At 42.9% G+C, this 22,325-nt stretch overlaps 1 protein-coding gene across 3 annotated transcripts in view; it reads right to left on the bottom strand.

The window, feature by feature from the left end:
* The window catches only part of LOC124721276 (regulator of G-protein signaling 7), a 268,298-nt gene that overhangs the window by 206,416 nt on the left and 39,557 nt on the right, over positions 1 to 22,325 (bottom strand). For 2 of the 3 annotated variants that reach the window (XR_007006311.1, XR_007006310.1), the window contains exons 1-2: positions 11,012 to 11,150; positions 2,908 to 2,987 (exon numbers count right to left, since the gene is read on the bottom strand). Coding sequence is in view for 1 of the 3 variants with exons in the window: in XM_047246160.1 (XP_047102116.1) it covers positions 11,012 to 11,137 (126 nt within the window). In the remaining 2 variants the exon portion in view is untranslated. Of the gene's footprint in view, positions 1 to 2,907; positions 2,988 to 11,011; positions 11,169 to 22,325 lie in introns of those variants that run through there. The other variant, XM_047246160.1, reaches the window with a different exon arrangement.

Genomic DNA, 22,325 nt, shown 5'->3' with positions numbered 1-22,325 from the left:
GTTAGAAGATTTTCCTTTAATTTTATGGTTCAACTTTGTGTTAGGTCTTCATGCAATGAGTTATTTACATACAAAACACTGAACAAAATCACTTTACTTCCACAATGTATGCCCACATTACTATGGAATGTAAAGAAACCTCAAAAGCCACATCAATATGCAATGAAATATTCTTTCAGAGTTCTTTCATTCAAACTGTGACACACAATGACAATTTACAAAGTGTCATGTTGCAGAAACCACAATACTAATTAATAACAAATAAGAAATCATAATATGCTGAGTTTGATCAAACTGTGCCACTATAAAACATTAGTCAGCACATGATATGTGTTGCATCTTGGAGGATTTAGTGGCAGAGTGATCTATGGTAATCTATTGCACAAAGTTTGGAAACTGCCTATCCTTGACATTTAAGTAATTTTAATTCTGACAAAGTTTACTGTATACTAAGTTGTGTCAGTTACTAATCACATCCCGTAACACTATATGCCATAGCACTCAGCACTCAATTGTAAACAGCTGCATTTCACAAAATTACATTGCACACATTCTATTACTGTTGAATTGAAATAAACCTATGATTCTTCAACATGTGTCACATTACAACTCTTTTGTAAGTTCCTATATGCAAAAAGGAAATAGAATATTGTTTGCATCAGAGATGCTCTATCGTCGAAGGCATCATGCTTTCCAATCCAGTACACCCTTCAGAATGAAGTATTTTTTCTGGTTTGTTTCAGTCATGTACAGTTTGTTACAGTGTATAATGCTCCTTTGCATAACTGACAGAACTTCGTATAACTCTAGCAATGAGTAAACAAATTATTTCAAAAATGTCTTATGAGACACACACTGAACCATTATCTTACCACAAAGCCAAAAAAGTGACCAACATTTAGTTTCAATAGTTCCAGTGTGAAAGAAGAGAGCAACTGTAATACGATTCTTGGAAAATGATTTATAGGCACCCAAATAATAAGTGTTCTGTAAACCAAGAGTGAATATCATGTCCTGGATATTTTTACATTGCAAAAAGTCAATTCTGCCAACATCAAGGCCCTTTGGAAATTCTGTGCACCATAAGGTTTGAAGACCTGAGTCCCATCCCACGTATCACTATTAAAAAGCACTAATGCATTTGTCATTCAACTTCACACTGTAATAGCTAGCAACATGTGGCACCTTTTACTTGGAAACTAGTTCAATGCAAGGAAAATGCCTGATTAATGTGCATACAGCTACACAACAAGCTTGTTGTTAATTATGCAATTATTTGATTGCCAAAAGTCACACTAAACAACAAATTACTACAATAGACTTCAAACACCAGTCAGTAACTGCAAGCGAAATGCCCATTGTAAGAAAAAAAATGACAGTCATATGGGTGTGATGGGCTGGTGGAAGAGTAACAGGGTGCGGTAGGTGGGCTGGGGAGGGGCGAGAGGGGGCGGAGGTGGGGCGGAGGTGGGGAGGAGGTGGGGCGGAGGTGGGGGCGGAGAGAGGGGGGAGAGGAGGGAGGGGGAGAGCGAGAGGGGGGAGGGGAAGGGGGAGGGGGAGGGGGAGGGGAAGGGGGAGAAGGGAGTGGGAGAGAGGGAGAGAGAGGGAGGCGGAGATAGAGAGGGAGGCGGAGATAGAGAGGGGGGGGAGAGATAGAGAGGGGGGGAGGGAGAGATAGAGAGGGGGGGAGGGAGAGATAGAGAGGGGGGAGGGAGAGATAGAGAGGGGGGGAGGGAGAGATAGAGAGGGGGGGAGGGAGAGATAGAGAGGGGGGGAGGGAGAGATAGAGAGGGGGGGAGGGAGAGATAGAGAGGGGGGAGGGAGAGATAGAGAGGGGGGAGGGAGAGATAGAGAGGGGGGAGGGAGAGATAGAGATGGGGGGAGGGAGAGATAGAGATGGGGGGAGGGAGAGGGGGGGAGAGAGGGGGGAGAGAGAGAGGGGGGAGAGAGGGGGGAGAGAGGGGGGAGAGAGAGAGGGGGGAGAGAGGGGGAGAGAGGGGGGAGAGAGAGAGGGGGGGGGAGAGAGAGAGGGGGGGAGAGAGAGGTGGGGAGAGAGAGGTGGGGAGAGAGAGGGGGGGAGAGAGAGGGGGGAAGAGAGAGGGGGGAAGAGAGAGGGGGGAAGAGAGAGGGGGGAAGAGAGAGGGGGGGGAGAGAGAGAGGGGGGGAGAGAGAGAGGGGGGGAGAGAGAGAGGGGGGGGAGAGAGAGGGGGGGAGAGAGAGGGGGGGAGAGAGAGAGGGGGGGTGAGAGAGGGGGGGGTGAGAGAGGGGGGGGTGAGAGAGGGGGGGTGAGAGAGGGGGGGAGAGAGAGGGGGGAGAGAGAGGGGGGAGAGAGAGGGGGGGAGAGAGAGGGGGGGAGAGAGAGGGGGGGAGAGAGAGGGGGGGAGAGAGAGGGGGGGAGAGAGAGGGGGGGAGAGAGAGGGGGGAGAGAGAGGGGGGAAGAGAGAGGGGGGGAGAGAGAGGGGGGGAGAGAGAGGGGGGGGAGAGAGAGGGGGGGAGAGAGAGGGGGGAGAGAGAGGGGGGAGAGAGAGAGGGGAGAGAGAGGGGGGAGAGAGAGAGGGGAGAGAGAGAGGGGGGAGAGAGAGAGGGGGGGAGAGAGAGGGGGGGAGAGAGAGGGGGGGAGAGAGAGGGGGGGAGAGGGGGGAGAGAGGGGGGAGAGAGGGGGAGGGAGGGGGGAGGGAGGGGGGAGGGAGGGGGGTTGGGGGGAGGGAGGGGGGTTGGGGGGAGGGAGGGGGGTTGGGGGGAGGGAGGGGGGTTGGGGGGAGGGAGGGGGGTTGGGGGGAGGGAGGGGGGAGGGAGGGGGGTTGGGGGGAGGGAGGGGGGAGGGAGGGGGTTGGGGGTAGGGGGTTGGGGGGGGGAGGGAGGGAGGGAGAGCTGTTATTTGGCCAAGCTACTGTGGTTCCAACATACCTTAAACCTGAGGTACTCTCATCAGGAGGCAATAACAATATAAAACTCTCACATTCTTGCTTTTTATTTCATTGGTCCATCTGCAACATCAATACAACAATTAAATCATGAAAGATAATGAGTAAAATCAAAAGAATACCGCAATAATTAATCTGTACTTACACTGAACTTTACTCTTGCTTATGGTTTGTTACGGTCTCCTCAAGGACATCTTTCCTTTAAAGCTGGGATCACTCTTGTAATGACAACTTTTAAAATAAGTACAGGAAATAACACCTTAAGGGCATTGCACTTCATAGAATTGGTTAAATATTTTGTAATTATAAAACTACACCTAACATACACCAGCTGTTCACCAAGATAACTGAAGGAGTTAACTTCACAAGACATAATTAGTTACAACTCCATAGTAACTTAACAGCAGCAAAACACGGAGGTCTTAAATATCCTCAATTACTTTCATAAAAATTCAGTAGCTCTTTCAAATTGTTTATTTATGAGACTAGTTTTAGCTTATTACTTCATAAACAAACTCCTTCTGCTATCAATGTCAAATTTAGAGAGATGCACATCAAAAATTCAAATCGTGTACCTAAATCTACAAAGGCTATATATACAAAACTGCAGATTAAATTTCAGACCCTTATTAAAGAGGTTTCTCATGTCTCTATTCAAGTACGGCCAAAGACAAAAACCAACTGCATGAATCCCTACAAACCATAAGCTACTGTCTGCCACAAATGCAGCTCACAGAATTATTTACAGAATTTTCATATTTAGTTTTTCTAAATTTATTAAACAGTCTCTGATGAAAAATAAACTTCCTTCCCATGAAACACATGCAAGTTACAAGAAGCCAGAATATTCTATTCGCAATCCGTAAAACCAATTTCATTTGTATGTTATATTTTTTCATCTATAAGAAGGCATGGCTTTAAAGATGTACCAACAGTATTTATAATTCAATGTTATCCTATGTTTCCTTATACTGTATTGCATATATGCATATTTAATAATATGTTGTTATCAGCGTAAATACTGGTTTGATGCAGTGCCCTATGCTAGTCTATCCCATGCACATATATTCGCCTCTGCATAACTACTGCAAGCTACATCCCATTTGAACCTGATTCCTGTATTGAAGCCTTTGTCTCCTTGCAAAATTTAACAACCCTCCTTCCTGCCCAGTTTTGCAAATTAGCTATTCCTTGATGCCTCAGGGTGTGTCCTATCAACATGTCATTTCTTTTATTCACATTGTGCCATAAATATCTTTTCTCCTCTATTCAATGCAGTACCTTGTCTTCCACATTCTTCTGTAGCACCACATTTAAAAGCTTCTATACGCTTCGTATCTGTAGTGTTAACTGTCCACTGTCCACAATTCACAACAGTCAAGGCTTACTCCAAATAGGTACTTTCAGAAAGACTTAACTCGTTTACTACTTTCAGTATTTCATTACCATCATCTGATTTAATTCGATTACATTCCATTACCCATGTTTTCTTTTGTCTTTCGAATACACTATTCATTATGTGTAACTGACCTTCACCTACATTTACATATAATCTTCGCAAGCCACCAACAGTGTGCAGTGAAGGGTACCCTGTACCACAACTAGTCATTTCCCCTTGTGTTCCACCCACAAATAGAGTGAGGAAAAAACGGCTGTCTATATGCCTCTGTATGAGCTTGAATTTCTAGTATCTTATCTATTGTGGCCCTTATGCATTAAGTATTTTGGTGGCAACTGAATCGTTCTGTAGTCAGCTTCAAATCCCAGTTATCTAAATTTTCACAATAGTGTTACTTGAAAAGAATGTCGCCTTCCCACAAGGGATTCCCATTTGAGTTCCTGAAGCACCTCCATATTACTCACAATCTGGCTTCTGCACAAGTTGTAGATAGCCTTTTACTCCCTGTATTTCATCCCTGCAACCTTCAGAATTGCAGAGATTGTATTCCAGTCAGCAATATTAAAATCTTTCTCTTAAGTTTCAAATGCTATGATTGTAGGTTCATCTTTTGCAATATATCTTCTTTGAAACTGATTTTCCCCTAGGTGGCTTCTACTAGCTCTTCCATTTACAGGAGATAATTAGAGTTTCTACTTTGCAAACATTACTTTTTAAACTGATGGTTTGGTAGTATCCACTACTGTCAGCATCTGCTTTCTTTGAAGTTGAAAATTTCACATGCCTCTTGAAGTCTGAGAGTATTAAACGTCTCACATCTTCTGTACCCTATGGAATAATTTTGTCATGGCTGGCTCCCCCCAAATATCTCAATTCTGAGGGATCATCATCTACTCAACCTGTCTTGTGTACAAGTTAGGTCTTTCAGTGTTCTGTCAAATTATTCTTATAGTATCATGTTTCCTATCTCATTCCCACCTACTTCCATTTTGGCATAAAGTTTCTTTCTTTTGTGTAGCCCTTCTACATACTAACTTCACCTTTCAGCCTTTCCTACTTTTCTGAGCTCTTTAAATTCTCACATCTGCTTCTCATTTCTCCAAAGCTTTCTTTAATTTTTTTCTAAATGCGCAGGATCTCTTTTTCCCATAGCCATTCTTGTTTCTACAGTTTTGCACTTTTCTTCTAGTCATCCCTGCTTTGACATTTTGCACTTTTTGTCAATCATATTCCCTTTTGTAAGCTCCATTTTCGGCACATTTATATCTTCTCCTTCACGGACTGAATTCTGTATCTTGTATTAGAAATGGATTTCCATGGGCCTTATCGATTGCCTATTTGCTGCTGCCTTCAATATTTCAGCTCTCAAAGCTGCACATTTGGCTTCTACTGCATTCCTGCCCCATGTAACACTAAAAAAATTTGACACTTACGTGATTTTTGTTTTTCCCTATATTTAAACCAAAAATGCTTTTAAGAACAAATTAAAATCACACGCTGTCTCAATGATGTAAAAAAAATCTTTCTGCCACAAATTATATCAGTAACATTTTCTTTACGGCAATGCAACGGAAGACAATATATCTGCTACCATGAACACTTAACCTTAAGCCACGACATCACTCACTAAAAGTGGATATTTTGCATAACTGATTCTTTAAGTCCTTGCAGTTATTCAAAAAAGCCCCCTTTTTTTGTTAATAGCATCCAGACCAAAGCAAAGTTAAAGTGACGCTCACCTTGATAGATTGTGAATAAATTGGCTTTCATAAGAAACAATAAATCCCAATTAGTTTTCTGTGATACCCCACAGCTCAAATATTTATGAAATGTTATATTTATATATCAAGAGGTGCTGACAAGACAAACCTTTACTGTATTGCATACAATTGTCTAGTAGACATTTTATTGGCGGCAGTGATGCAGGTCAACTTTTTATAATTTTATTTATATTAGGGATGTCACAGTAGGTGTGATGCCATACAGGCTGCTATAACTATGTTACATTGCATGGTGGTGGTGGTGGTGGTGGTGGTGGTGGTGGTGGTGGTAGTGGCTTTGATCGAACCAGTTGCTAATACAGGTTTGTTTTATCAGTAGCCCCTTGTGTTGCATAAAAATAACTAACACTCTTTAAAAAATCTTAAGTGAAGTCAGTTTCAAGTAAATACTTGTCCAACTCTGAACTGGCACATTTCACACAATAATTAAAATACTGCATATCACTTACTGTGCATTTACTAAATTAAAAACACTTCACTTTTTACCAAAAGATTAATTTCAATTTTCAGAAGTCCGACAAGTAACTTCCAACATTTTTAACTCTTCTACAATACTAAACTTAACTATTACAATCATCTTTGTGTTATTCTACACTGAAGTGACAAAAGTCATGGGGTACCTCCTAATATTGCATTGGGCATCCTACCGCCTGGCATAGTGCAGCCATTTGATATGGCATGGACTCAACAAATTGTTCTAATTCCCCTGCAAAAATATTGAGCCATACTGCCTCTATAGCTATCCATAACTGTGAAAGCATTCCTGGTGCAGAAGTTTGTGTACGAACTGGCCTCTCGATTATGTCCCATAAATGTTCGATGGGATTCATGTCGGGTGATCTGGGTGGTCAAATCATTTGTTTGAACTGTCCAGAACGTCCTTCAAACCAACTGTGAACAACTGTGGCCTAGTGACATGGCGAATTGTCATCCATAAAAATTCCATCGTTGTTTGGGAACATGAAGTCCATGAATGGCTGCAAATGGTCTTCAGGCAGGCCAACATAACCTCTTCCGGTCAATGATAGTTCACTTGGACTACATGACCCCGTCAGTTCCATGTAAACACAACTCACACCATTATGGAGCCACCATGAGATTGCTTCTTGTCAAAATGCTTGTTGTCAAAGTGGACCACGGCTTCGTGGGGTCTGTGCCACACTCTAACCCAACCATCAACTCTTACCAACTGAAATCTGGACTCATCTGACCAGGCCATGGTTTCAGTCCTCTAGGCTCCAACCAATACGGTCACCAGCCCACGAGAGGCACTACAGGCAATGTTGTGCTGCTAGCAAAGGTACTCTCATCTGTTGTCTGTTGCCATAGTACAGCAACGTCAAATTTTGCTGCACTGTACTAATGGATATGTTCACTGTACATCTCACATTGATTTCTGCAGTTATCATGCAGTGTTGATTGTCTGCTAGCACCGACAACTCTACATAAATGCCGCTGCTCTCAGTTGTTAAGTGAAGGCTGTCGGCCACTACGTTGTCTTCAGTCAGAAGTAATGCATCAAATCTGGTATTTTCAGCACACTTGTGACACTGTGGATCTCTGAACACTGAATTCCCTAACAATTTCCGAAATGAAATGTCCCATTCATCTAGCTTCAATTACCATTGCGCCATTCAGTCTGGTAATTCCCACTGTGTAGCCACAATCAGGTGTCAAATCTTTTCATGTGAAACACCTGAGCACAAATGACAGCTCCGCCATCACATCACTTTTTATATCTTGTGTATGTGACGCTACCACCATCTGTAGAAGCACATGTCACTATCTCATGACTTTTGTCACCTCAGTGTATGTGTACAGCCAGCAATAAATTTGAGCCTTGTGTTTACTGTCTTCATTAAAGTTAACAGCATCTATTCCCACAAAGAAGTATAATAAAGGATAACTTATAGAAAAACTAATAGTTAATGAACAGTCACTGCAACCAATTAATGCACTAATTTTAACTTCCACAGATCACAATCAGAATATCCAACTACATAGTGGATGATGTCACTTTATAAAAACAACATTTTCTCAGCAGATACAAGGTTACCAGCTCACCCGTTACTAGAGATGATGTGTACTTACATTAAACAGAAGCTCTTTTAAATTTATTATTACAAATCCTATGCCACAATGAGGTTAGGTTACAAACAGTGAAAGACAATTTTATTCCTGCCGCTAACATTATTGTCAAACAGACTGGACATCAGTGGAAAAAATACCCAGGCAAAGCATCTATTGTAAGGCTAGTGTTAGTATATAAGTATATGGTCCAATTCATGGTGCCATAGTACTTAGTTTGTCAAACTGAACGTCAATGCTTAGAAGCATAAATGCTAATGAATACGAGACATCATATAAAAACTGTGGCTGATGAACACTGTATGGAGACACCACTAAATACTTTTTAGGTTATTCTACGACTGAGGTTTCATTTTACAATACATGGAAGTACAGCAACTGGCTCTGACAATCACATTGTGTTCTTGCTCCTGTTCCAGTGAATGTGCTTGAAAATGGACATGATGCCTGAAACATGTCATACTTTATGAAATATTAAAGGTGCACTAAACAGCCATCCTGGAGTTATTTGTTTTACACAGTAACGTATCACTTTGGTTAAATATTTGTACAGAACGGAGAGTTTGTGCCACAATGTATCCTTATTACAGTTTTTTGCACTGAAATTTTTGTCTGACAAAATTGCCTTTTTCAATTTTTTTCCCCAAATTTCACATAAAATTAATTAATGTAACTGCTGCAAGTAGTCTACTTTGGTAACATTTACATTTTCAAAATCAGTAGGGGAGATGAGATGGTAAAGTTCAGCCCTCTAGAAGAGCTTTAGTGTAGGTATCAACACGCACAACCAAAAATTTTTTAGCTTTCTACATTATAATTCACCTCTTCCCATTTTCCCTATGGTCTACGGTCACACACAAAGCTAAATCTTGCCTTGTAAATAAACATATAAACTATTTTCTTGTAAACCAATCAATAATTCTAGCAATATTATCAACTTAGTGGTATTATCAAATCTTCTAGTAATGCATCTATGGTAGATTTTATTATGAATCTTGCACCATAATTTTTGCTTTAACAATATGTAGGGCGGCCATTCCAATATATCAAGAGTACGAACAGACCCACCGTTAAAACACATTTAATATCAGTAACAGTTTGTATCCACTATTCCAATAAGCAAACTCACGAAGGTGCTTAACATGGCCCTTTGCTTCCATTTACACTAAGTACAATTTCTAAAAAATAAGGTCCCCACATCTGTTACTGCTTTTCAGTGTTGTACCCACACGAAATTTCTGACAGGAGGGTGCTGACAAGTAGTCTGATAGCATTCTTGTGTTTTCTGCAGGACAACACAAAGAGACTATCAAACAATTAATCAATGAGATTTGGTGCTGTCAACGGTGAATTATCATTGTAATTATGTAAACAATGAACATATTCTTTAGTGCATTTCTTTGTGATATATTGGTATATCACGAATTTAAAAAGCTCATGAATCACTCATTTGTTTGTTTATGTACCCCACCACATTTCTAAATATTTCAGTTAGTTCTAAAATATCACTCATACAAACTCCTGTTGACACAGTCTGCTCATTCTAGTTTCAATGTAAAAAATGTGACTAAGTCACTGCCTCATGACCCTTCAGGCTCAGTTTGCAGTTTTTCTTTTGTTAAAACACATGTTTATCATAAGCAAACTGTACGCTCTGGTCACCCCAGCAATGGATGTAGGAGAGCTTTTGTGTACTTTTCAAAAAGCAGGAGAGAGGTACTGCAAGATTTAAGTTATGAGGGCACATTGCGAGTCATGGCCAGATAGCTCAGTAACAGTAGTGCTTGTGAAAGGCAATATTCAAGTTCTGGCCCAACATCCAGGAAATTTCTGAATCCAAATAGTTGAGTGCACTACAAGTAAAACAAGTCCAGCACCACAAACCACCACAGCAGTTGGGGACAGTTTGTAACCCTAAACAAAGAGAGGACGAAGGCAATTTCATATGTCAGAAAGGTTAAGAACAATGTCTTCTGGGATGCCAAATTGATTGTTTTTATTGTGTGTCTTGCAAATAATACAAAAATAACTTGGTGAAAACTATTGCAAAAGGGGAAAAATCATCGTCAGGTTAATGCAATACACCAGTCAACAAAAATGCTATGTTAACAAGGCAACTCCAGTATCTTAAGTATGACTGCCTGTAACATTCAATCCATTTGTAGCCTCTGACTCCTAGTTGTGGTCACATCTGAAAAAAATGTGGCTAGAAAATGTTTTAGTTCAATGAAGAGGTTACAGCAGCTATACATGGGTAGGTATTTTGCAACCATTCAAGAATCTCACTTCAGGAATGGAGTTTACTAACACGAAAAATGTGGGGCAAGGTGCATAGCCCTGTAATTGTACTATGTGGAAAAGTAAGTATTGTATTTTTCATAGCACAATCAACAGAAACATCTAAACTATGTTATCCATACCACAAATTTCATTTTTCCATCATTCCCAACATATCATAGTCACGAACAGAAGACAAGAAATGGTTCGTAAATTTCATTCAACAAGCATTTAATACATCAGAGCATGTAATAACTGCCATATATATCAATTAAAAATTGCATCAGCAAAACAAAAAAGAAAACAAGCATTGATTAATAACTACCATGCAGATGTTGACGCACATTAAACACTTTCTTTTTACCTTTTGTTTGTATAAAAATTATGATCTTGAAATTAAAGCAAGAGTCTCCATAGGCCTACAGTACGTCATGTCAGTTCAGTTGTTCTTACAACCAGTTCAACATATTTTAAAGTTTCTTACACAGCAAAGATATTTCAAATACTATTCAGAAAAATATGGATTTCAAACATTTACTTACTTTTTTGTAAACAAGATGATTTGGAGTATCTTCTGTACCACCAGGCACAGGTCCTGCTGCCTGAGCACCATTGTTTGAATCTGCTTTGCGTCGGACAACCGACTTATCGGAGCTCATAGTGACCATATCACAAAGCTAGAAAGAGCATCGTGCCCTTCTGTAAAAATACATAAATAAATAAATAAATTAATTAATCAATTAAAATAATAAATTAACACACAAGAAATTACATGTCAAGCAGGTGGAAAGAAAGTGTTTCTGTTAAGTCATCAATATTTCAATAGCAAAGATATTTTACCAAGGTTTTTTCCCAGAAACAACAATAGATATAATGTTACCTCCAATTTTGTCTATTCAGCAGCAATAATTTACACGAGTACAGAGTGAGGTGCCTAATGTTTTCAACTCACCTTGAGCTTAAAATATATTTACCATTACCTTCATGTAGTTATAACAGTGACTAGAACTCATGAAATGTACGAAAATGCGTTTTTGTAACTGTATTTATCACTGAAATACAGGAATGAACTTTGTTTTTTCAACAGAAGTATCCTGCTGGTTGGGCCCTGAACAGCAGACCTATGAGGGAAAGTATCAGTAATACAGACTTTTTGTAGATCCAAGAAGGTACTTATGTGTACAATTCACAGAAAAGAAGGATGTATGTTTTCTTGTCACCTTTTGAATGACATGCCTCTCATAAGTTTGTCCCACTCTCCATAGAAACTTTCACACCACAGAAAGACACAAAAGAAGTTTCTGCTATTCTTGGTAGAAACTTTTGCCACTAGGATGTATTTTGTATATTGCCCTTCAAAGAATCTGACTGTAGAGAAATGGAACCACTGGCTATGATGCAGTTTATGAGGAACACTGTAATTCATTTATGTAAATATCACATTATCCCACACTTCAGCAGCACATGGTTACCGTGAAAGAAGAAAATTTAGAGTAAGAATGCTTCTGCCAAGATTTCAGTCACAGAATCATGGCAGGAAGAGGTACACCACCAAGAACAAGATGGAGCAAGCACTATCGCAAATTTAAGGAGCAGTCACATGAAAATGAAACAAATGAAAAAAAGTAAGTACATTGTTCATTATTTCAAAAGTAATCACCATTACTGTCAATATGTTTACCCCACTGTGAGACAAGACTGTCAATTCATTCATGGAAAAATGCTTGCGGTTGCCTATGAAACCATGATTGTATCCAGGCAGGGCACCGCTTCATCCAAAGCACATCGACGGCCACAAATTGTCTTTCTTCAGAGCTCCAAAAATATGGAAATCACATAGGGAGGGATCAAGACTGTATGGAGGATGTGTGAGAGCTCCCCACCAAAAAACTTCCGCAACATGGTCAAAACAACGTTGGCAATATGTGGGAGTCAGGAGAAGTCTCATTTGCACCTAGATCATATAAAAGTGGATGTTGTGCTAGTAATTGCTTCTCTAACCAGATGTTCAGTCAGTTTATTCACTGAAATACCCACTTCACTTGGGACCCAGAAAAAGACAACTGAATAGGCAGTACGACTAAGGTCAGAGGGGTCGTGAATATCAGATAACACAGGGAGACAAGAGTAACATCGAGGAACACCCTAGAGACTGCTCACTGAATAAATACAAATTTAAGCACGGTCGACGAAATACTGTTTTATTAAACAATAGGTCTACCATAAAAAGCACTACATGTTCCCAGCAACACTTGTTGTTCCTGACCCAGCACTCTTTCTTACTGTGTTTAATTAGATAAAGAGTCTCGGGAAGAATTCACTTAAAAGTTATAAAGCTGGTCAATGGAGGATGTCACTTGACTTGTCGCAGGGACCTTTAGCATTCCTGAACAACTACTGTAATGTCTTAGGTACACCATGGCCCTGGCCGGCAATGGAGGGGACCTGGAGTGTGGGTGATCATATCAGAGAAGTCTTGTGCAACCTCGTCAGTGTAATCTGATTGGGGGAGAGGGGAGGTAACAGCAGAGCATAAAGCTGCCAATTGGCTCTTTGAGGCACCCAGCATGGCAATCCGGTAGTGGCAAGGAAGTGACAGGATCACCAGAAAGTGGTCACTGTCACAAAAATTGTCAAGTAGTGACAAATGTAGTGAAGACACAATACTGGGGGAGGAGATTGTTACATTAATAGCTGGAAAGGTATCATTGGCAGTACAGAAGTGTGTGTGTGTGTGTGTGTGTGTGTGTGTGTGTGTGTGTGTGTTTGGGGGCGGGGGGTAATTGGTAAAGGTATGTTTAGATGTACCATAAAAATTTTACATTGCTTACAATATATCCCGTCACAGTTGTCTGGTAACACTGTGGCCACATGAACTGCAGCCACATCTACTACATTACTCACCATTATATCCTGGCAATATTTGTGGTGATACATTTCTGGGCCACAGCTGTTTACAGGGGAGGGGGGGGGGGGGGGAGTATTACCAAAAAATGGATCAACGTGAGCTACTAGAAGTGAATGAGGCTCAAATGCATTTACATCACATAAGAAATCAAGTTAGACAGAACAAGAGAAATCGAGTTTTGTGGACGTGTTCTTTCTGAAGTATGCAGAATACTTCAGCAAATTTAACTAGTGAACTTACGCTGGATACATACCCGTTACAGAATTTTACCAGAATATCAAAACACATTTTCGAATATCTCATACAAGCAATTGGTCCATGGATTGCTAAAACCAATACAAATATGAGAAAATGTATACCAGTCACTACCCAACTCATGATCACCGTTCAGCTTTTAGCTACTGGTGATTCATACAGAAGTTTAAGTTATCACACCTCTTTATATTTTAATATTCATCATTAAGCCTTATGGGGTCAGATGTGTGCAACATTTTGTGAAAAGAACTGAAAGATTTCATTAAGGGGAGTTTCAAACAAGAATACAAATTTTATTTTATTTTTGTTCACCTGCACACGCCATGCTTCAGATATGTCTTGGGACAGTATGAAACTCAGGGCTTCACAAGTATACCATGTGGATGAGGAGCCACCTGGGCTTCAACTCTTCCTATCCAACCTTTTTGCCTCACATCTGATATAGGTTTGAAGATATCAGAATTTTTTTGTATGCTTCGACAGACTTGATTCCAAACTCATCGGCAACAGCTTGCCAACAGTATACATTATTTTAATGCCCCTTAGCTCTGGTCATAGTTGAATTACATTCAGGAAATTCACAGTTTTCTCATTTGTGCACTTTTCCACTGCTGTACACAACGAACTACAGAACACGTGGCTATGTGTACCTGTATGCGAGCAAATTTTCAAACAAAACTGAAACAATATCTTTTTGCTCAGACACGTGGCTGCAGCACTGTCAATGAGAGAAGTAAGAAACAAAGGTGACAGCAAGAGGGAAGCACTTTCAGACAAAGACATATGTGTCTTACTAGTGAACTTCAATACACAATGTTTTGCAGCCTTGGAGGCCAACACCAGCAACCCTCAGCAATACATTGTCAGGTACCTGCAGCATCAGCAATGTCACCCTGGCATACCACAAAATTCCAAATTACTGCAGCAATTTGACAGCTGCACAATTCTATCCAAATATTTCCATAAAATATGGCCCATCTAAATGCATCGTAAAAAGCTGGTCAATTAGATGGTCCGTACTAGACAAAGTAAGAGGGACATTCAATAAGTAATGCAAGAATTCTTTTACTGAAAGCAGGTTGGTTTTACTAACCATTCCAATACATCATATTCTTCCCCACTCTTTGGGCAACAAAGTCTTATTTTTCAACAATCTCTGTTCAATGCGGAGATCTTACACCAGCTTACTGGGAGGGCCTGTATGCACACACAATACCATTCTACTGGTCAACATCAGAGCCAACATCTTGCTGCACTGATAACATCCCCTTCATTCATGTACTGCTTCCCACAGAGTGCATCCTCTATTCGACCAAACAGATGGAATTCTGAAGGTGCTAGATCCGGGCTGTTGGATGGATGAGGAAAAACAGTCCAATGAAGTTTTTTGAGCTCCTCTCAGGTGCACAGACTTTTGAGAGTCTTGTGTTGTCATGGAAAAAAAGAAGTTTGTTTGCACTGCAGGAGTCACAGTTGTGTGTGGTCAGCTGCCATGTGGGAGGTCAGACCAGGTTTGCGTGATGTCACTGTGATGACAGGCACCTCACCAAATGACTTACCATGCTTTGTTCACTGCCAGGTCTCCATAGACATTCTGCAAAAGTGCCTATGAATACCTGTGACGCTCTAGTTTTCCACCAAAAGAAACTCAATAACAGCTCTCTGCTCGGAAAGCACCTCCATTACAGACACCAATTTGAAAGCTACTTACAGCACTGTCACCAAACAGAACTTCATGACAATACAGGGGCTGACACAGGAATGTTCCACAATATCCCACAACAAAAAAAATGGTTCAAATGGCTCTGAGCACTATACAACTTAACTTCTCAGGTCATCAGTCGCCTAGAACTTAGAACTAATTAAACCTAACTAACCTAAGGACATCACACACATCCATGCCCGAGGCAGGATTCGAACCTGCGACCGTAGCGGTCGCTCGGTTCCAGACTGTAACGCCTAGAACCGCACGGCCACTCCAGCCAGCTATCCCACAACAAATTCTGTTGTTTTTAAACTAAAATTGACTGAGAAAAAAGTGTTGCATTACTTACTGAATGTCACTTTTAGTGCTTCCTCACAGGGGGTGGTGTCCACTGAATTTCCAATGTACGAGAAATGTGGGGGAAAGTTATTGGATTACGGTGAACTCAGTGTAAGTGGCCTATCACAAGGTAAATAAACATTGCAGATGGTGACTGATGAGGTCGTTTGCACCCGCATCACTGTTGCTTCGAAAATGGTACAAAGAGGAACCCACTCACTGACAATGTCTTTGTGAACCAATGTACATACCTCTCCAGATGTCCTCTTGGGGCCGCATGCTTCTGGCAGAATGCAAAATAACCAGAGGGCATTGAGGAATCAGTGAAGCACATTTTGTGTAGGGCAGCACTAATTGCAGAACAGGAGGAAATAAGGTGGTGTAATTCAGACACGTGACAGTAAATCCATTACAGATCCACTGCATGATCACATCACAGGTGTTTCGGTTAGGCATGAAGGGGCCAGGAGGACCTGTTATGCCCCAAAATCACTGCCTGTCACCAATGGGGATGGAATTACATCAATGAGCATTGGCTCAGAACTGACCGCTTGAGAGGATCTGGTGCCTTCATGGTCACTGGAGTAGCCTTGTCCCAAACATTCTTCTTCCACTCCTTCACAGCCTTTGCTGGCCAAGGTTCATGCAATGGCCTATTGGTGATAAAGGTGGGGACAGATGATGAGCAGGCAGTCCTGGTACCTGCAGGCCTCTGATCTGTTGGTTTCTTGGTAGAGGGGTCTTGAGAAGGAGTCCTTCACCAGTAGATGCTGCACGAGGCAAGTTGTTTCTCTGGCCAGGTGCAGTAAGCAGTTTGTGAAGATGGGGCAGTGGGAGAACTGGTTTGAAAAAAAAAAAAAAAAAAAAATGAGGTAGTGGGGGTGATGACTGTGACTTTTGCATAAATAGTCATCATATCAATAGGACTTTTTTGGGGGGGGGGGGGGGAGGGGAGGTGGCTTAGCATATGATGGTGGTCAACAGATTTATATTCCTGTATTTTCTTTTATTTCTTGAAGACCGGACAAATGTAAATGTGGAGGATGGTGTTCAACGCAATTTGACACACAAAGTCAGTTAACACATTTTGGGTCTCCTGTGAAGTGGGATGACGTATGACCAAAGCATAAGCATCAGAAGTACCTCATGGGTGCTAGGACATAAGTTTTCACGTCACACCTGTACATCATGACAAACTTTTTCCGGGAGTGTATTACTTCAAAGGTGCCTGTATCTGTTCAATTATCCTTGGAACCTTTTTGGACATGATGGAGAAAATGTATGCCTCACTGCTCTAGATTAGGCCACAGCTCCTCATCTGTTTGGAGTGTAAGGTCTGTAGAAGATGATTCCTAGGTCATATTCAAAGTTTTGTGTGTGGCAATGGTCACTGGGTCACTGGTGTGTCACCCAGATGATCACATACGTAACATGCCATAGACTGTGCTAACAGAGGTGGTTTAAATCATTATCGATGCACTGCGCATTTTTCCAAAAGGCTCAAGGTCCCCAAATTTATTTTCAATGTTCCACAAGAAATAATAGCTTTGTCACAGTGAAAGTATACCCATCAAATCGAGTACATACTAAGAACTGGATAAACTGCTCTACTTCCAGATGTCTGGCTTATCCTTCTTGCCATGACATTAGTAACCAGGGCAGGAAAAGCAGTAGGATTGTAACTACTTAAATTTCTATAACTATCTGACGAGATGTCCAGATCAGAATGGTCATTGCCTTAATTTCTAATGTCACATACTCTGATCAAGGGCTCTCCTCACAGGTGCCACTCAGCTGCAGCAAAGGCCATATGGCATGATTGCAATTTACCGGGAGTCCTGATGCCTATGAAGACTAGCATCTACTCCCTCGCAGGCATGAGGAGCTAGCAGTCGTCAGCAGTGTGATCCCTGTGGCGTCAGAGCTCTACTGCAAGGATACACAATGACCCCACCACGTACACACTACAGAAGAAGAAGAAGAAGAAGAAGAAGAAGAAGAAGAAGAAGAAGAAGAAAAGGAAATGAAGGTATAATCCAGAAGCAGAGCAAAAATTACTTCAACCAAATAGTGATGTAAAGTAAATGAATGAATATTTATGAGAAAGGAAAGCAGAATCTAAGGAATAGCTGGGTCAGCATCAAAGGTAGCTATCATGAGCAAGAGAGTAAAAGGAAGGAAGGATAGTCAGAGACAAGAGATTGCAGCACAGGAAAGGAAGTAGGTGCTGCTTTAACTTTGGGTCATATTCTCACCGATTACATATGAAATATTCATGTGGCCCCTACAGGATTTGTGCTGCCATGGTCTCTTCTTGCTCTCTGTAATAATCTGGCAGCATTTCATCCTCACTACCCAAAAGGCTGCAACGTTCTCTGCAGTTGGCTGCCAATCAAATCTACGCAGAATGGTCCTGATTGTAGAGCGGCATTTACAGCTCTGTCTCCGTCAAGGGACAGACTGCCTTTTCAACTGGCCTGAAGACTGTGGAATGCATGCTTCACTGGCATGATTGATCATTTGGGTAATGTGATCACTGACACCTGGATATTGTCAGTGTTGAAACACACCAAATTGGATGTAAAGCAAAGCACGCGCACTGTAGAGCATACTGAGTGACTTATAGCAGTTGGTTGGTTTAAAAGAAGGGGGGAGGGACCAAACTACTGGGTCACTGGCCGGCAAAGGACAACTGATTCCCTGCAAGACGGCCACATGGAAGACTTCCACAAATTCGTAGTCTCCTTAATGACACAGTTTGTTGTGTGTATTGTTATGCCATTCCATCTCCCAAAGCCAAAAAACCCTGCGGCATAAGACAGAACGCAGGTCAGTTTTGGAAATGCCCATCTTCAGAAGTGGTTCCCACGTAGCCTGTTTGGCCAGCCTGTTGGCAAGTCCATTGCCTGGGATTCGGACGTGTCCTGGGGTCCACATAAACACCACTGAATGACAGGACTATTCCAGGGCATAGATGGACTCCTGAATGGACGCTACCAAAGGATGGCGAGGGTAGCACTGGTCGATAGCTTGCAGGCTGCTCAAGGAGTCAGTGCACAGGAGAAATGAATTTCCAGGGCATGAGCGGATGTGCTGAGAGCACGAGATATGGCCACCAGCTCTGCAGTGAAAACACTGCAGCCACCTAGCAAGGAATACTGTTCAATATGTCCTCCATGAACATACGCATAGCCTATGTGACCATCAGCCATCCAACCATTGGTGTAAACCACGTCATGGCTCCGGTACATGTTGAGAATTGAGAGGAAGTAATAGCGGAGAGCCGCAGCGTTAACGAAGTCCTTAGGGCCATGCGAAAGGTCCAGAAGAATCTACGGCCTAGGTGTACACCATGGAGGTGTCGTGAATGGACCTAGAGGAGAGGTGGTAACGGGAAGGACTCCAGTTCAGACAGAAGGGACCGGATGCGAACCGTAGTCTTAAGACCTGACCTGGGATGCCGATGCAGGAGATCAAACACTGTGGTTGGGAAAAGGAGACGGTAATACAGATGCACAGGAGAACTACGAACATGTGCAATGTAACTGGTGAGCAGTTGTGCATGCCTAACCTTCAATGGAGGGACTCTGGCCTCCACCAGGACACTGGTCACCAGACTCATTCTAAAATTTCCCGTCTCTAGGCAAACACCACAGTAGTGCACTGGGTCGAGTAAACGCAACATTGAGGGAGCCACCAAATCATAAACCAGACTCCCATAGTCAAGGTGAGATTGAACAAGGGCTCTGTAGAGCTGCAGCAGCAGCAGCAGCAGCACAGAACTATCTGCACCCCAGTTGGTGTTGCTCAGGCAACGGAGGGCATTGAGATGCTGTCAGCACTTCCACTTAAGCTGATGAAGGTCAGGTAGCCAAGTCAATCAGATGTCGAAAACCAGTCCTAAGAATCAATATGTCTCCACTACAGTGAGTGGATCATCATTAAGGTAAAGTTCTCGTACTGGATGAATGGTGCGATGGCAACAGAAGTGCACGACACACGACTTCGCGGCTGAAAACTGGAAGCCCATGACTGCGCCTTGTGAATGGCTCCCTGTAGATACCGCTGCAACACCAGTACTGGAGGAGCAGTACGAAATGCAGAAGTCACCTGCATACAGAGAAGGTAAGACCGATGGCTCTACAGCCGCTGCTAGACCATTAATAGCCACTAAAACTAGAGACACACAATATAGACCCCTGCAGAATGCCATTCTCCTGAATACAGGGGGAATTACGGAAGGCACTAACTTGGACACAGAAGATACTGAAAGACAGAGACCCTACTCATACAGTGTGGCAAGGATATGATGTCGCCAGGTTGTGTTTTACGCTTTATGTAAGTCGAAAAACACGGCAACCCCATATTGGCGTCTGGAAAAGGCTGTTCTGATGGCAAACTCTAGGGACACAACATCATCAGTGGTAGAGTGACCCTGGCAGAAACCGCCCTGACATGGAGCCAGTAGGCCACACGACTCCGGGACCCAACCCAAATGCCAACACACCATACATTCCAGAAGCTTACAAAGAACATTGAGGCTGAGGCTGAGGAGCCGATAGCTATCCACATCAAGCAGGTTTTGACTGGGTTTCAGCACCGGAATGATAGTGCTCTCCCGCCATTGGGATGAAAAGATGCCATGGCATCAGATCCAGTTGAAGATGATGAGATGTCACTTGTAGTCAGACAAGAGATGTTTAATCATCTGACTGTGGATCGGACCCAGGCCAGGAGCCGTGTCGGGGCAATGTGCAAGGATGCTGAGGAGCTCCCACTCTGTAAATGGGGAGTTACAGGGTTCACTGTGGCATGTAGTGAACGAGAGGATTTTCCTTTCCATCCGCCGTTTGAGGGTGCGAAAGGCTGAGTAGCAGTTCTCCAACACAAACACTCGAGCATAGTGCTCAGCAAAGTGCTCGGCAACCATGTTTGCGTCGGTAGATAACACGCCATTGATGTTAATGCCACAGACACCTGTTGGGGTCTGGTACCCAGAAACACATCTGATCTTCGTCCAGACTTGGGAAAGTGACGTATAGCACCCAATGGTCAACACTCCTGTTTCCATCATTTTATAAGCTTAAAAGCTATTAGGTGCTCTAGGGAAGGGTGCCGCTTATGTCGCTACAGAGCTCGCCAACGCTCTTTAACTGCCTCAGCGAGTTCTGGAGACCACCAAGGGACTGTCTTTCACTGGGGCATCCTAAAGAACGAGGGACCGCGTTTTCCACCGCAGAAACGATCATTGTAGTGACCTGTTCAACAACAACTTTGATGGCACCATGTGGGGGAGATTCAGCAGTGACAGCAGAAGTGAAGGCTTCCCAATCTGTCTTGTTTAAAGCCCATCTGGGTAGGTGTCCGTGGTTGTGACACTGGGGGAGTGACAGGAAGATGGGGAAGTGGTCACTACCACACAGGTCGTCATGTGCTCTCCAGTGGATAGATGGGAGAAGGCCAGGACTACAAACCGAGAGATCAATGGCCAAATATGTGACATGGCCACACTGAAATGTTTGGGAGCACCTGTATTTAAGAGACAGAGGTCGAGTTGTGATAGTAAATTTTTGGCCTCCCTACCTCGGACAGTAAGCATGGCGCCACCCCACAAGGGGTTGTGCACGTTAAAATCTCCCAAAAGTAGGTAAGGTTTAGGGAGTTGATCAATCAGTGCAGCCAATACGTTCAGGGGTATTGCACCATCTGGAGGAAGATATAGACTGCAGACAGTTATTTTCTGTGTCGTCCTTATCCTGACAGCCACAGCTTCAAGAGGGGTTCACTGGGCCACAGGTTCACTATATACTGAGTTCAGGACATAGACACAAACTCCACCTGACACTTGATTAGAGTCGCTATGGTTCCTGTAATATCCCTTATAGACATGGAGGCCAGGGGTCCGCATTGCCGGGAACCATGTTTCCTGGAGGGCAATGCAGAAAGCAGGTCTAAAGCTTAACAGCTGCCGTAGCTCAGCGAGGTGGTGGAAAAACTGCCACTATTCCACTGGGGGATTATGTGATCATGAAACTGAGAATGCATGAAACACTCAATGAGGTAGTTTACGCCTCAGGGTTACCTGCTGCCACCAGATGACTACCTGTGCTATTTACATCCATTGTGTATGAGGGTGCAGCGAGATCTAGGTCCTCAACGGACGCCAGAATCTCCACCTAATCCTCAGACACAGAGCTTGTACGCAGTGGTGGTGTGGGTGCCACTGCAGTGGCTTGGTGCTTGGGGTTTTTTTTTTTTCACTGCTCCTTAGGTTTGTCTGGCTGGGAGGGCTTCATTGATTCTGTCTCAGGGACTGAGGAGGACCGTGAAGCCCTACGACCAGCTACCTGTGGTTGCTTCAGCCACTGATGGGTGTCAGCTTTGCCGCTGGTAGGAACCTGGGAAGGGAGTGACCCAAGGGATCCCCTTCCTGGCGAGAGGAGCCAAAGAAGACTTACGCTTCTCTAGCTGAAAAGTAAGGACTGATGTCCTCGATGGTTGGGGGGGGGGGGAGGGGGTAGCTCCCGAAGTAGGTTGTGCAGGAGCAAAAGAGAGGGAAGTAGCCCACCATCAAGGGCGCAGGTGGAGTCTGACGGTTCTGAGAGCCAACAGTACACGATGAAATGGAAGATGGTAGAACCATTGTCAC

The sequence above is a fragment of the Schistocerca piceifrons genome, chromosome X, assembly GCF_021461385.2.
Source record: "Schistocerca piceifrons isolate TAMUIC-IGC-003096 chromosome X, iqSchPice1.1, whole genome shotgun sequence".
Lineage (NCBI taxonomy): Eukaryota > Metazoa > Arthropoda > Insecta > Orthoptera > Acrididae > Schistocerca > Schistocerca piceifrons.
The sequence above is the reverse complement of the archived record's forward strand: the minus strand, read 5'-3'. Positions and strand labels throughout refer to the sequence as shown.